This window comes from Fulvia fulva, chromosome 2 (assembly GCF_020509005.1).
Source record: "Fulvia fulva chromosome 2, complete sequence".
NCBI lineage: Eukaryota > Fungi > Ascomycota > Dothideomycetes > Mycosphaerellales > Mycosphaerellaceae > Fulvia > Fulvia fulva.
In genome coordinates, this window is record NC_063013.1 from 6,597,580 (window position 1) to 6,612,233 (window position 14,654).

The 14,654-nt window shown below is 54.3% G+C and overlaps 9 protein-coding genes across 9 annotated transcripts; 2 read left to right on the top strand and 7 right to left on the bottom strand.

Annotated features, from left to right (window-relative positions):
• Positions 1-1,425: 1,425 nt before the first annotated feature.
• Positions 1,426-2,511, bottom strand: CLAFUR5_03755 (uncharacterized protein; the record flags this gene model as incomplete). The annotated part of the gene is made up of 1 exon (XM_047902903.1): positions 1,426-2,511. One exon carries the CDS (start codon positions 2,509-2,511, stop codon positions 1,426-1,428), a length of 1,086 nt encoding a protein of 361 aa, XP_047758633.1.
• A 38-nt stretch (positions 2,512-2,549) lies between these two features.
• CLAFUR5_03756 (uncharacterized protein) lies at positions 2,550-3,605 on the bottom strand (the record flags this gene model as incomplete). Its single annotated transcript, XM_047902904.1, has 1 exon — positions 2,550-3,605. One exon carries the CDS (start codon positions 3,603-3,605, stop codon positions 2,550-2,552), a length of 1,056 nt encoding a protein of 351 aa, XP_047758632.1.
• Positions 3,606-3,613: 8 nt separating this feature from the next.
• Positions 3,614-3,883, bottom strand: CLAFUR5_03757 (uncharacterized protein; the record flags this gene model as incomplete). Its single annotated transcript, XM_047902905.1, has 1 exon — positions 3,614-3,883. One exon carries the CDS (start codon positions 3,881-3,883, stop codon positions 3,614-3,616), a length of 270 nt encoding a protein of 89 aa, XP_047758631.1.
• A 372-nt stretch (positions 3,884-4,255) lies between these two features.
• CLAFUR5_03758 (uncharacterized protein) lies at positions 4,256-4,942 on the bottom strand (the record flags this gene model as incomplete). The annotated part of the gene is made up of 3 exons (XM_047902906.1): positions 4,256-4,387; positions 4,534-4,683; positions 4,739-4,942. The coding sequence occupies 3 exons, from the start codon at positions 4,940-4,942 to the stop codon at positions 4,256-4,258; spliced, it is 486 nt and encodes a 161-aa protein (XP_047758636.1).
• A 231-nt stretch (positions 4,943-5,173) lies between these two features.
• Positions 5,174-5,902, bottom strand: CLAFUR5_03759 (uncharacterized protein; the record flags this gene model as incomplete). The annotated part of the gene is made up of 1 exon (XM_047902907.1): positions 5,174-5,902. One exon carries the CDS (start codon positions 5,900-5,902, stop codon positions 5,174-5,176), a length of 729 nt encoding a protein of 242 aa, XP_047758635.1.
• A 332-nt stretch (positions 5,903-6,234) lies between these two features.
• CLAFUR5_03760 (26S proteasome regulatory subunit rpn-8) lies at positions 6,235-7,449 on the top strand (the record flags this gene model as incomplete). Its single annotated transcript, XM_047902908.1, has 3 exons — positions 6,235-6,418; positions 6,475-6,746; positions 6,799-7,449. The coding sequence occupies 3 exons, from the start codon at positions 6,235-6,237 to the stop codon at positions 7,447-7,449; spliced, it is 1,107 nt and encodes a 368-aa protein (XP_047757802.1).
• A 228-nt stretch (positions 7,450-7,677) lies between these two features.
• On the bottom strand, positions 7,678-8,277 carry CLAFUR5_03761 (uncharacterized protein; the record flags this gene model as incomplete). The annotated part of the gene is made up of 1 exon (XM_047902909.1): positions 7,678-8,277. One exon carries the CDS (start codon positions 8,275-8,277, stop codon positions 7,678-7,680), a length of 600 nt encoding a protein of 199 aa, XP_047757803.1.
• Positions 8,278-10,802: 2,525 nt separating this feature from the next.
• CLAFUR5_03762 (SWIRM domain-containing protein) lies at positions 10,803-12,062 on the top strand (the record flags this gene model as incomplete). The annotated part of the gene is made up of 1 exon (XM_047902910.1): positions 10,803-12,062. One exon carries the CDS (start codon positions 10,803-10,805, stop codon positions 12,060-12,062), a length of 1,260 nt encoding a protein of 419 aa, XP_047757800.1.
• Positions 12,063-13,177: 1,115 nt separating this feature from the next.
• Positions 13,178-14,281, bottom strand: CLAFUR5_03763 (uncharacterized protein; the record flags this gene model as incomplete). The annotated part of the gene is made up of 4 exons (XM_047902911.1): positions 13,178-13,713; positions 13,764-13,889; positions 13,943-13,994; positions 14,045-14,281. 4 exons carry the CDS (start codon positions 14,279-14,281, stop codon positions 13,178-13,180), a joined length of 951 nt encoding a protein of 316 aa, XP_047757801.1.
• Between the last annotated feature and the right edge of the window lie 373 nt (positions 14,282-14,654).

A 14,654-nucleotide genomic window follows, 5' to 3' on the forward strand; every position in this document is an offset into this window, starting at 1 on the left:
GCACCCCTCACCACGACATAGGTAACTATCACCCGACCTACCCATAATACTAACTCGACACTCGGTGGTGGCGGCGTCTATCAGTGGAACGGGAATGGCCTGGAGACTCGGTCTCAGGCACGACTCGGGAAGCTGTGCGCCGTCGCCAGCAGAATGTCGACACCGCAGAAGAAGTCAACAATCCTTGGCATCTTTCATGTTGCCCCAGCGGTATGGTCTAAGGGGAGGCTGCGATTTCGAATGTGCGCCATTGGTCGCAGTCCTAGGAGTCGTAATGTTTCGCTCTTCCTCCCCGAGTTGTTCAAAGCCCCCTGCCCTGAAGCCATACCGCTGCTGGGGACTCTTGCGGAAGCTACGCTAAAGCAATTGACCCACAAGGACTGCACTTCGTGAGTTTGGCCGAGCACGTTCGCACTGGTCAGCGGTCGCCATCGAGGGTACTGCTCGAGTACATCTTGCTGCTGTCACACCAACGGCGTGTTTTCAACATTTTGACTATCCAGCACCTCACGGGTTACGACGCGAAAGCGAGATCTTCTGTTCTGACCAGCAGAAGAGCTGGACCCGACTCGGCAGGCCCGGTGCGTGGTTGCGGTGCGAGTATTCGCAGTCGAGTCAGTGTGGCATCAAGCTGTCTGTGGCGGACTTCATTGCAGCTGGCTCGACGGCCCTTCCACGATTTACGACCTTAGCTCGGTCCGGTCTGGTGGCTCGTGAGGCTGTTGTTCTTAGTCATGTGTCGGCGCCATGCTCACGAAGTGGACTGCCAACTGCGGTGGTGATGCTGATATTTTACCTAGGGTTCCTGGCTATGAGACGAACCTCGGCGTGGTGTCAGGGTGCAGTTGCAGATGCGTAACCCAAGACGTCTCCCAACATATCTTTTCATCAAGTTCGTAGCAGCAGCGCGGCCTTGGAGAAGAGACACGAGCGACGATAGTTCTTATCCGGCTCGGTGACGAATAATAACTCACCGGGGCCACCGCCTCCAGCGTAGCCTACTCAGCCACCCGGATTCGGCGCAGCATCCAAGTAAGACTGCTCTCGTTGTCCTGAACCTGTACCAGCCCATAGCAATCACTACTTGGGTGCCGCCCACTACGACATCCAGCATGTCCTTGACTATTCTCCGCAGAAATTTGTTTTACACTACGCTGTAAATATACCAGTGATCGCAGCTCTTAGAAGGCCAAACGAGGACTTTAGATAGCTGTCACTCCGACAAGCCAAGAGGCTCGAGTAGAGGTGTGAGGATTCTTCACAGGGAAGGTGCTCACCACTTTGTTCACGCCTGTGGCACAAATGGTCAACGTTGCGATGGGCAGCGTCCGGCAAATGGGGTGGAATAAGGCTTTCAAAACTTCAATCAACATCCATTGCCACAAAGAGCGCCGAATCACAAAGAACGCCACACAAAGCCTCCACTTACCTCCTCACATTGAACAACCTAGGATACACTTTGACCTCAACCCACCGCTCACCCACGCGCTCCACCTCACACTTGAGATCCGGAATCGTGCGATACATTGGCCTGAAGGTCAAGCACTTTGTCTTCTCATCCGGCGAGATCTTCAGGTCGATGCATGGCCGGTTCATGACAAATATGTGCCCTCTGGTGGCAACATTGTGTGCTGAGTCCGGACTCCAGTATCGCCATAGCGCTGCGTCACTGTACTGAGCCGGATCGGAAAGTCGCTCGGGAAAGCCGCCTTCGCCGATGTCTTTTGGGTGAACGAGTGCGGGCGCAGCAGGCTGTATCTTGATATGTGTTATGGTGTCTAGGTTGATGATTGTGGCGATCTCGCTCTGGCCGTTCATGATTTGCGTGTCCAACAGTTCCACGTAGCGTGAGTCCGTCAGGCTCTTGAGCACTTCCGGCCGCTTCTCGAACTCGCGGTACACCTTCCAGTACTCTGGCAAGGTCAAGAATGATGTCTCTGTAGTGCTGGTCATTGTAGACTTGACTTCCTGAAATGACAGGTTCGACTCAACCGGCAGGACTGAGCCAGGGTGGCCGTAGTCGCGGTCGGCATTTTCTCCTGAGAAGAACCCACAGGCCACAAAGCGGTCGATTGCGTGGGAGTACACGAAGCGCAGATGTTCTTCCACGATCCGCTGTACTAGTGGAAGAAGAAGCAAACGCGGCGTCTGAGTGCCGCCTCTGGTAACTTCGATCGAGTCGACGTTATGAACGACTTTGCCATCACCGTGAAAAGATCGACATGCCTCCAGAATCACGTGCCTGACGGCGCGCTTGAAATCCTTGTTGTGGAAGAATTCGTTGAAGAAGAGCTTGACTACTTCTTGCTTGACCTGGCGGAAGTCATCACCATACAGTACTTGCTTGACAATGGTTGTGGGCAGCTGGCGGCGCATGTTGTTCTTCATGGCCATTGGAGAGAAGTCGTCGTAGACGCCGCGAGCTTTGACGACGGCGAAGCCGAATGAACATTGTTTGTAGTCCTGGTAGAAGCGACGTTCCAGATCGGTGTCGCTGGTCATGATGGCCATGATGTCTTCATATGAGCTCTTTGGGCCTGCTATCGATGTCAGGCGGTCATGGCCAAATTGTCGGTCGTGCTCATCGTCTCCATGAGCTCGGGCTCGGCCTCTACTATCGTTGCCTCAGCGAGCACTTTAGCAGCCAATGGTCCGAGATCGAAGCCGGAGCCCAGGTACTTAAAATACACTTGTAAGGTCGTGGACCATGAGACCTCAGAGCTGCGCGCTACGTAGTATGGGAACTCCGTGGTGACAGGATGGTGGTTAACGACAGCTTTCACCAGGTTTCTTCTGAGATCAGGTGAGCTTTGACAGTCAACCAGCACCACTTCGTTGTCCGCATTGAAGGCCGAGGCGACAACGATGTCTGCAAGCTCAGATCCCAAGATGTGGGCAACTTCCGGAGGCATCGACTCAGCATACGGCATGCAAGGTTGGTCGGGGTCGAGCAGCGTACGCCGTGCAGCCTCAGATACAGCGCTCACGATGGAATCTGCATCAGGATTCGGATGGCCCATGACAATAGTCTTAGCATAGCTCTTCCCACGAACCAAGGCGGCGACGATATCGTCATGTTCGACGGTCACCAGGCGTGCGACATTCCCTGTGAGGAGGTCTCGCTTGCCCTTCAAATCGCACGCCATCTCGGTATGCTTCTCCATCAGAAACTTGTCGACACTATCGTTGATCTGGAAGTCTTCCTCGGACAGATTCTTTAAGAGTGCCTTGATAGCAGAGTCATCGCGGTCCTGACGAAGGACCAAATGTTGATACCGCTCCCATAGCCGCTCTATGGGGAGGTCCGGCCGTGGTGGCATACCACGGTAAGCTTCGCGTAACATGATGTTTTCATGCCGTGCAAACGTGGGAACTCCTAGGTCAAGTGAGCAGGTACCAGAAGATGTCACGTAGCTCCGCATAGCGCCAGCAGTAAAATCATGACCATGAGTCCAGAACTTCCATTTGCCGGCAGCATTGTGGCGTATGAACCGGGTAGGCAGGCCTCGCTCGTCTATATCTTCGAGGTCGAACCACCCAGGTCTTGCAGTGTATTCGCACAGAACGTGGTTGTCCGTGTCGTACATGATACTACTATCTTTCATGGTATAACTTATTGATCCTTGAGCCATTCGGCAAACTCATCAGAAGCAACCCGGGGCTGTCTTCTAGCAAGGTGCATGAACTGCTGCACAGAGAGAGTGATCGAGCCCAGCTTCTCGGCGAGCCGCAATGATACGGCATGGCCGAGTCCACACACATGCCCCTTGCTGTTCCATTGTACCTCGTGCCCGAACGCTTGGGCCGCTTTCTGAACCTTTGAGCTGATCAACAATGGTGAGTCGTTAATCCAGAGGTCGAGCTGTTGATCGTAGAAGAACATGATGTACTAGTGGTCTAGTAATGTGCGCTGTCTCGTTATTCTGTCCCGCAGTTCGACTTCGTAGGTAGCTTTTCTGGCCAAAGATAAGCACGGGAGCTATACCCCCAGTGTTGGACATCATGCACTGTCGCGTTGTAGTGGTTCTGTGACAGGGACAGTATTCATCATCGTTAATCAACAGATAGTGCCATTGCAGTCTGCTGCGCCGAAAATGTTGGCGTCGCCCACTTGCATTGTCAAAGCAGTTCAATGCCGTTCTTCTGGTCGCTTGCTTCGACACTGGCCTAAGCGCTCTTCATTCGGCGCGACCCCATCTGTGGGTGCTCAGTCTACGCTTGTGTGTCAATTGAAGCAAATGACCTACAGAATGCCTTAAAACTCAAAGAAGCATTGAAGCAGGAACATATCGCGCTTCTTGATGAAGTGGCCAGGCTCCGACTCAGGCTCGATGGTCTTCATCTTTTCCAGAGCGTCCACCGCTGGACACCAAGAGTGAGTCAATCCCTATTGTACGCGACGCATCAGCCACGTCCGGGGTGTAATAGTCAGTTCCTCGCTGGTGTATGGTGGCCGTGATGACAGGGCGTTCCCGGAAAGTCCTTTCAAACACCACGAAGCGACGGCGGCGTAAATCACGGGATGATGCATACCTCAGATGCCTCGACCTCCGTGAGCTGTGGTTTTCCAGTATCTTCCAGAACCTTGCAGATGTACGCGTGAGACTCTTGCTTCAGGGTACCACGGTACTCGAGAGTCTTTGCGAGCATGTCTGGCGCGACGCGCACCTTGCAGCCGGTCTCCTTAAGAGTCTGAGTCAGCCCAGCTCGTGAGGGGCGTGTGATACCCATCTCGTACCTCCAGGGCCTCCCGCTCCGCGGCAACGATTTCATTCGGATCATCAGCCTCAACGCCACCACCTGGCAGCTTGTAGTAATTGCCCTTCTCGATGTGGATGATGCAAACGTCGTTGCCCTTGGTGATGATACAGCGTACACCTGTGCGGTTCTCGTACTGTATGGTGTTGCCCGGCTGGCCGATGGTGAGGAACGGAATGGGCATTGTGGTTGATGGTATGATATCGGAAGCTGAGTTCGGTTTGGCGATTGACGTTCAAAGTGGACGAACTTTCGACGGCGGGCGCCCATTCAAGGGTCGAGAAGTAGATGAGACTTCACGCTCGGTTGTTCTCTTGTCCAGGTGACGCAATGGAGGGTCAATGTATAGCTTGTGTTGCACGTGCCAGGAGCAAACACTCCGTGTTCAATGATGGGAGATTGGCCTGTGCGCCGTTCATGCTCCGATCGATGAAACAAGCTCATTCTCTTCCTCCCACCACTTCCTGAACTCCTTCAGCCTCTGTGTCCTCTCGCGCGCAAGTCGCTTCCCCGTCTCTGTCTTCATCGTGTCTTCGAGCTTCTCCAGCTTGTCAGTGAAATGATCAATGCTTCCTTGCAGCCCACGATCCTGCGCTTTTGCAGCGGAGAACGCAAATACTCTCCCGATACCCACGGCACCGATGGCATCCAGTCTATCCGCGTCCTGCACAATGGCTAGCTCCGGATGGGTTCCGATGATAGCTTTCACCAGCTGAGGTCGCTTCGTCTCATTGCTGTAGGAGACATTCTCAACGATCATCGCCACCTTTGCCACAAAGCGTGGTGGGCAGCCATTCTTGGTCAGGAGATCAGAGACCAACTGCTCAGCATTCTCCCCAGCTTGGACGTACTTCTTGTCGCCGACGTCGTGAAGCAAAGCTGCAAGAATGACTGCTTGCTTGTGAAACTTCTTCCAGGAGTTAGCTTTTAGCTCCTCGGCCAAGATATGTTTCGATAGCGCCAGGACGCGAAGGATATGGTTGAAGTCGTGAGAAATGTCGTAGCGGGACATGTACTCTTCCACATATTTGTAGACGTTCAAGTACAGGTCTGAGTTCTCGAAGTCGCGTTTTGCAGCAGCTGGCACGTCGATGTCCTGCTCGAGCTTGTCTAAAGCTTCGTCCATAATTTGCTGATGTTTCATGATGATCGTTTGACTTTGTTGTTGCGCTGTAGTGAAGGGAGAGAAGCGGTACGATGCTTTCAAGACATGTGGAAGCGCAAGGCTCTTATAGGCAACGTGAAGAGCATTTGGCGTCGGTCAGAAAGTAGGCAGACGCGTGTGCAGGTTGTTTTGTGCAATTTGCAGAGATGGCACGTCCACGCCATCAAGAAGCACAGGTCGAGGAACGGGCCAAGCTCCTTCAAGGCGACCAGCAGCCGCGAAGCGCAACGGCCATCTTGTGAAGTCAACCACATAATCACACACACCATCTCGACCTCGAAACCACCTCACATCACCGCCACTACCACACGATGCCAGCCACAACAGCGGAAACGCTGAGCATCGTCAACCGCAACGTCTCGGTAGCGCCTCTCGTCCTTCTATCGGCAGCAGATCACTACGGCCGGTCAGCAAAGGGCACGCGGAAGCGAGTGGTGGGTGTGCTACTTGGACAGAATGATGGCAAGAGCGTGAGGGTGTCAAACAGTTTCGCAGGTACATAGGATGTGGCGCATGTATTGATGGCAGAAACATCTAACACACATCAACAGTCCCGTTCGAGGAGGATGAGAAGGATCCGTCAGTATGGTTCCTGGATCACAACTACGTCGAGTCCATGAACGACATGTTCAAGAAGGTCAACGCGCGGGAAAAGCTGATCGGCTGGTATCACTCTGGCCCAAAGCTAAGAGCAAGCGATCTCGAGATCAACGAGCTGTTCAAGAGATACACACCCAACCCACTTCTGGTCATTATCGATGTCCAGCCGAAGGACGTTGGCGTGCCGACAGATGCGTACTTCGCCGTGGAGGAGATCAAAGATGTATGGCAATACAATCAGTGGAAGATGGATGATGGAGCTAATATTTTACTAGGACGGCACAACCACATCCAAGACCTTCGTACACACACCTTCCATCATCGAAGCTGAGGAGGCCGAAGAGATCGGTGTCGAGCACCTTCTACGAGACATCCGCGATGTCGCAGTTGGCACACTCAGCACGCGCATAACATCACAGCTCGAATCGTTACAAGGACTACACCTGAGATTGCAGGACATCGGCAAGTACCTTCAGAAAGTCCTCGTTGGCGACCTCCCTGTCAACCATGCAATTCTTGGCAACCTCCAAGACGTCTTCAACCTCCTCCCGAACCTTTCCACACCGAAGGCGAACTCCAAGGAGCTCGCACAGCTCAACGGCATTGTGAATGGCGCAGTCGGCGTGTCAGGAGGCCCTACCGAGAACAGCGAGCTCGCGCGGGCGATGTCTATCAAGACCAACGATCAGCTCATGTCCATCTACCTCTCCAGCTTAATACGAGCCATCACTGCTTTCCACGACCTGATCGAGAACAAGATTCAGAATAAGAGGCAGCAGGAAGATGAGGATGCGAAGAAGGAAGAGGATAAGAAGGACAAGGAGATCAAGAAGGAGGAGAAGCTCATGACGAATGGTACATCCGAGAAGACAGACAAGGAAGCCAAGGAGGAGCCCAAGAAGGATGAGAAGGGTAAGAAGAAGTGATAGATAAAAGGCTTGACATGGGACTGTAACACTCAAAATGGCCTGCATGAGCATAGACGGCGTCCGGAGCATAGCAGCGCGGGACAAGGCGCGGGTAAGATAGCCAGCGTGTGGAATCTGGCTATGAACGAGTATGTACATTACAAGCAGGCAGCTCCAACTGAACCTGCCGCGCAGATGGACGCGTCGTCCGTCCGCTGCTAATGATGAATGCCTCACATCATGCTCTCAATCTCCCCATCCAGCAGCCCAACCAGCAATCTCCTCAACTGACACTTCCCTCTCCACAGCAAAGTGCTTGAAAGACTCGCAATGCTCGACCAGTACACACGCCAGCAAGTGCTTACACACCGGCATATCAGACCCTCGCGTCAGCCCGCCCATCACACAAACACCAGCCTCACCAGTCACCTCCCTACCACTCGCTGGAAACGCCGCAAACGTAAAAGCAGGACACGAACAACTCCACGCATCAAGCCTCACTTCATAGTGATTGATGTGCTCGTACGCAGGATTGCGGTTGTTGTTGTTGTTGTTGTTGTTGTTGTTGTGCTGCTGCGCGCTGCGTACGAGGAGGAGAGTGGTAGGATGGTCTGGCACCTTTAAACGTGTGACTAGGCCTCTGTCGAGGAGATCCAGGGCTGGTAGGAATTCCTTTTCGAAGAGGGCGTAGAGGGTTAGGAAGATGTTGCGTGTCGAGGGCGGGCTGCCTTTTAGGGGGTTGGCGGGTTGAGGCGAGGTTTGGTGTGGTGCTGGGCCTGGGATGGAGGCGAGGAGGGATGAGGTTAGGTGGCGGGAGGGGGCCTGTGGTGCTTCGCCAGTTGACATGACTGAGATGTGCTGAGGATCCCTATACGGTTCAATGTTGCACTGGAAGTCCTATGCATTAGCTCCATCTTCACAACTACATGAACAGTCCCGCTAGCCGCCTGCGAAGAGCCATTGGACATTGAGAGCAAACAATGCAATGCATGCCTTGCCCTTCAATGCCTTCACTTACGGTCAGACGTTGGCATTGGATTGAATTGGTACTGGGGGGCGGCAATGCAAGATGCGTCACGCCGTGGTGAGCAAACGGGGCGGAATGCCATCGGTTTGCTGTCAATTGCCACGTCTACTGGAGCACACCGTTGTGTCCAACTGCGTCATACGAGCGGTCGGAGCAATGACATTCCTCAATGTACCGTCGCCCGTCGCCTGTCGCCTGAAGGTTGGAGCGGTAGTGTGGGCGGATGTCGGTGGTCAAGTGATGTGATCTTATGTCCAGTCGCGAGCATGAAGCGATGATGTCGTCGTTTGCCGTGAGGTGAGCACATGCAAGTTTCCCAGTCCCAGTCCCACACTTTGCCGAGCAAGCACGCGGGAAGGGCAGCTGGTCCGTGGGTTGCACCTGCCTTCGGAAGGACGAGCGTGGGGTGTGAACGCCACAGATCCGATTCAAGGATTGTCGCATTGAACACCTGTGGCCGTTCGACATCGCATGAGGCGACTCGCAGGCACATGCACCTTACTCGTTCACGCGCTGAAACCAGGGCACCCGGCCATATACAATGATCACTACGCCTGACCCAATTGTCTTGATATAAGCTAGCCGACATATCATATGACGGCGCCATGGGGACAGCAGCTGAGACGGGTGTGTGTGCCCACGGAGTACGAGCCCATTGACATTGACCTGATCTCGACGCGATCGACATGCACAAACAATCATATGCCTGGCACGGGATGACGAGATGATGGAATCGGGTGGGCACTACTCTCTGCCAATGCTTACACCATCACGCCCGGGCGGGCGAGGGCTGTGTACGTATGTACCAACACGCGCTGCTTACGTCGCCAATGGCAGAGGACGCAGACTTCCGCGTTGGTTGGGCACTGATGATGAGCACGGCGAGCACGCCAGTTCCAGCTCCGGATGACGCCCACGAGCTGGCCTGGCGGTCATGATCGGGGTGCGATGTGCGAGTTGGAGACAGAGACAGCAAAGCTTGGAATGGGCGCGGCCATTGGAACAGCCATCGCTTAGGGAGCTCTTTGTCCTCCATGCCAATGGCTCCGCGACAGGCTCCCGAATGGTGAGGCACACCACTCACACACCGGCCGAGTGTGGACATGCGGCTGCGACAGATGACCACCCGGCAACCGACCTATCAGCGGCGAGGGTGATGTGGCTGTGCAAGGTGCCAGCGCAAAGCGCGCCAAGAGCGTGTCATTGGGCCTCTGTCATGCCCCGTGCCGGTCGCATTGCGGCGTTGGTCAGAGGGCGTTGCAGATGGCAGCAATTGCACTGGAATTACAATAATAAAGTAAAGCGATTTCTGATCGGATTACATGTATGAATTGCCGTTCGGAGGGTTGTGAGGCCGCAAGAAGGTTAGGGTCGGTGGCGGTGATCGGCCGAGCCGACGATGGAACAGGCGGCGGCTTTCGCATGGCTCGCGTGTTGCGTTGTGCATTTCCAATGCTCTCTCACCTCTCACGCCGCACGCGCAGCTCCGTCGTTCGCCAGGCCTCTGCAAGGTGGCAAGCTTGCGCGCTGCCACTTGTCAGATGACTCAGAGCAGCACCCAATCTGTCCAACGGCACGCACGAGTCTGATACCGGAACCCGACGACATTGGCGAATCATGCGCGTGGGAGCGTGCGCGGGCGGTCTTCTGCCCTTCTACGCTGTTCGACAGCACTGGCAGACTGGCCACTCCTCTGTCAGCGAGCAGCGAACCGCCGTCTCTGCGTGTTCCACTTCCAGCCTGAGCCTGAGCCTGAGCCTGAGCCTGAGCCTGAGCCTGAGCCTGAGCCTGAGCCTGAGTCCCTCGCTCGCGCCTGTCGCCTGTCGCCTGTCATGTGCGAGCCCACCATCATATGCTGTCTTAGCTCCTGCCTGGCTTGTTTGTCGCCCGCCCGCGTAAGTCATCTACCTCTATCACGCAGAAGCCACGCAGAAGTCATCAGCCGCTGCAGCCTGCGCCTGCTGTTTCACACATCCTCTCAGGCCTCCTCCAGCGCCGTGGTAGCAGCCTAGCTGCATTGCTACTTACTAGCACACTTACCGCACCACACTGTTCGACTCATTCTCATTGTCCTCAATCTTAACCTTAACCACCCACATATACCTCCCACCTCCATCCACTCTCCGCCGCGCAGGCCGCTTCTTTCATCGTTGGAAGCCCATCTTACAAGAGCACGGATTTAGGCGGACTTCTAAAGCCTCCAGCCAAGGCACACAGGACGATACGATTCCAAAGACTTCGCCACGCCCCGACGACGCGCTATAAGTCGACACTTCGCCACTGATCAATGGTTCTGAACGAACCTTTGCACTCTCCACACACCAACCCCACGATCGATCACAACATGGCGTTCTCGCCACGACAAGAGCAGACGCAGCCGAAGAGCATGAGCATTGCTATGAAGTCGATCCCACAACTCCTCACACCAGAAGAACACGCTGCGGACAGCTTCTCCATCAGCAAGCCCTTGCCGTCGTTCCAGACCGCTGTGCCATCGCCGCCAGCATCGCCAGAGTTCAACTCGTTCAACACAGAGTCGCACTTCCGATCAAACGACGACATCCTCTACCCAGATCACACCCACGTGCAGAGCAAGCCGTCCGAGCGACCACTGTTCGACGAAGAGAGCCGCTGGGACGTACAACAACGACAGCCTACACCAGCGACAGAACGGTCGCTATCGATATCGACACCCTCCGGTAGCCCAGAGCAGAGCGTAGCACGTCCACTGAAGGAGAACTTCGAAAAGCCCTCGTACGAACACCCTCGTGTGGTTCAAGAACAGGAGCCCATCGGACCTGTGCAGCTGTACAACACCTACGGCCTGGACTACTATCGCTACATGTTGTCGCAAAGTGAAGACCACCGGAAGCGACGACAGGAAGCACGCCAGCTGCCTCCACCAAAGGACACGAAGGCAGCACAACGCGACGAATACACACGACGGGTCCTCGCATCGATAGGTCAATCATATCGAGTGTCGAAGGCAAAGGCGACTGCCCAGGCACAGCCACAACCCAAGCCAAAGACATCGCGACCACTGTCTTCGCGGGCATCGGTCAAGCCAGAGTCACTCCCAGCACCGGTCAATGAGTCACCATCGCCAATCAAGCGTAGCCGAAGGCAGCCATCGACCTCTGACGCCGCATTTGGTACTTTGCCACACATCGCGCAGCCCAAGCCACGCACACGAGCGGCACCAAGCAAGAAGATCGATGGCGAGGACGAGCAGTGGTACAACATCCCTGACTGCACCCCACCACTCAGCTATCTCGACGAACCAGATGTAAAGCTTGCTGCTCAGTGGAATAACGGCAACACGCTCAACCTTGACAACGATCCCAACCGGGAACACCTCCATCCTCAGGAACTCGATGTCGCTGCAGTCCTTCGCCTACCTTGCAACAAGTACCTCGCCAACAAGCGCCGCGTTTTCAACGAACGCCTGAAGTCGCTGAAAGAAGGTCGAGACTTCAACAAGACTTCAGCACAGAATGTCACGAAGATTGATGTGAACAAGGCAAGCCGACTGTGGCAAGCTTTCGATAACATCGGCTGGTTCGACGAGAAGTGGTTCCAGGAGCATCTCAAGAATGGTGCTTAGGTGGCATCATCTCGTCGTCGCAAGCCATACAGACGTCGACAATCGACAAGAAGATTGCACACCTTTTGATCGATCGTCCTTACAGCACGGCGTTATTTGCGACGAGAATAACATTTCGGCTCTTCAACGACTCTTACCTCGCATGCTCAGGCAGTATGCTGCACGACGAATTTATGATTGGGGAATTTACTGCATCCGACAGCACGCCACTACTGTTGGCTTTCGGGCGTTTGAATTTTGATGGGTTATGGCAGCGACACGGAATAGAATGGGAATGGCATCTCGGCTCAGACTGTCGTTAGTGACGGGACTTTCGAATTTTCGAATTTTGACATGCATGGGTTGCATTGTTTACTGGATTTGTTTGCATGAGAAGGATGGAAGCGTATTAGTTTCTATGATACCCCCCGGACTCACGCAGTAGTCAGTCGGATGAGATTGAGCAAGAGAAGGCGGAAGGCAGAATGCGTTAGGCATGTCGTGGCTTATTTAGCGGAATGAAGTGTTCTTTTATTTAGTATGGTTTCTCCATCTTCTGATGATATTGTTGTGGTCATGCTGTCGTGGTGTCTTGTGTGGGTGTAGTGTCGGTGAACTGCATGTGAACCCTGGATGTCCTGAGGCATCTAGGGTTGAGGTAGTGTGCTAAGAGAAGTTGTGGGACGGCGGCGGTGAGGTGCATGGAATGCTTGGGGTCTTCTGTACTGCACACGGTGGATGTGAGGGCTGTGGTGTAATGTTGCAGTAATCTGTATCGTTACTGGGAGTGTTTGAGCACGCCAGGCGACGACGTTCTTTTGATAAAGTTGAAGTAAGTCATGTTGATCCAAAGAAAGTCTCGACCCGGTACTACGGTAGTCGATGCTCGCGCAACAATAGAGGTCTGCACATAATAAACTGGACCGGCTGTTATACACATTCTACTTCCACTCCTACCCCTTCAATCCACAACAACAACTTTCCTATACCTCCTCACCAACCCCCTCGCAAACCGCCCGGACCCACCCCTCCTGTGCAGCCGCGACGCCTCCATATCGACATCGAAACAATCCCTCTGAACTCCATCGCTACAAAGTGGATGCAGCGTCTTCGTATCCATATCACAGAACAGCCCCTCATCTATCGAAACGAAACCCGAGCCCCTGGACGTAGGAGAATTGCAGAGCGTAACCGCCGACTGCTGCGGTCGTGAATTTAACAACTAACCGCTCTGCTGAGTTCTGGCTCCGTTGGCGCGGGGTGCCGGGTTGCTTGTAATCGTAATCGTACCTCTTGCGCAGCCCTGCATCTCGAGAGTCGAGACTACTAAGCGGCACCGGCCCCTTCGGCGTGGGAACGTCAATAGGAATCGCGATATCCCAGGTGAAAATTGTCGCCCCGCAGATGTACTCGAGGTTGCGATTTTCCTCTTTGAGAGCGTCCCCGCCGTAGGCGTTCATGTTGATTTTCATTTGGCGGTTTGTGATGGCTTGGGGTTGGTAGTCGATGTCGTCGCCGTGGTCGGTGTCCATCCAGACGCACTTGCCGTAATGTGTCTCGTTCGCGGCGGCGGAGTATGTAGTAGAGCTGTGTTCCCATGCTTGCCCGCACATTGCGCCGACGTCGCCGAGCCAGGCGCGTGGGCCGCTGGGGCCTGATGGGTATGTAGCCACTGGAGACGTCAGATTGTGTTGGTCTCAGTGTTGGGGGATCAGGACTTACAAATGTATGAGATGCAGATCTCGTCGTCGCCAGCGATGATGTCGACGTATTGCCCTTGGGCTTGGTCGCCCATGTGTTGGTGGACTTGGATGTCTCGGTAACCTGCAGCTTTGATCATGCCTGGATCTGCCAGTTGTCAGGATGAATACTTGTCGCAAAGCTAGAGTTGAAGCGCTCACCGACGCTGGAGCTACCAAGCACTTTGTTCATGGAGTCGAAAGTCCACACGACCTTCACTGTTCCTCCAGCATGGCGTTGTCAGAAGCTGGGGAGAGACTCACAAAGTCCTCGCCGTCATGTCTCTCGCCACTTGTCCCGATCTGAACGACAGTGCCCCCAACGTCGCTTGCGTCAGGGATCTTGTCCGCAATGAAGTCTATCACTCCCAGGACATCCCCCAGAGGTCCAGCGTACTTGCATACTGACTCTGCAATGCTGCCGAAGGTGGGGACGCCTTGAGCCATTGAACATTTGGCGATCGATGCGAGAGCGAGAAGATAGATCTGGGCTGGAAGCATGTTGTGTGAAGTTGATGGTGGGCTGTGTGATCTGCTTCGTTCACATCTTCGACACCGTGATCCATATATACTGAGTCTCCATCTTCAGATCTGGCCTTAGCTTTTTGTCGCTTGCTTCGCGCTCTAGATCCAAAATAGCTCGACTTGATACTGCCCAGGTGTACACTTGCCAGGCTGTTGCATAGACGCTCAGTACTGGCGACTACTTGATATGAGTACCCAGGGGTCGCACAGCGCGAGTGGTCAGTTGAAGGGAGGCACAGTATACACGGCTGTGTTGCGGGTCTGATGTGCTTCGCTGGCGCGTGTTGATAGCATTAGCGAAGGTCCATCGGCACAATGTTGCTGTGGAATAGTACAAGGTGCTTGAAAA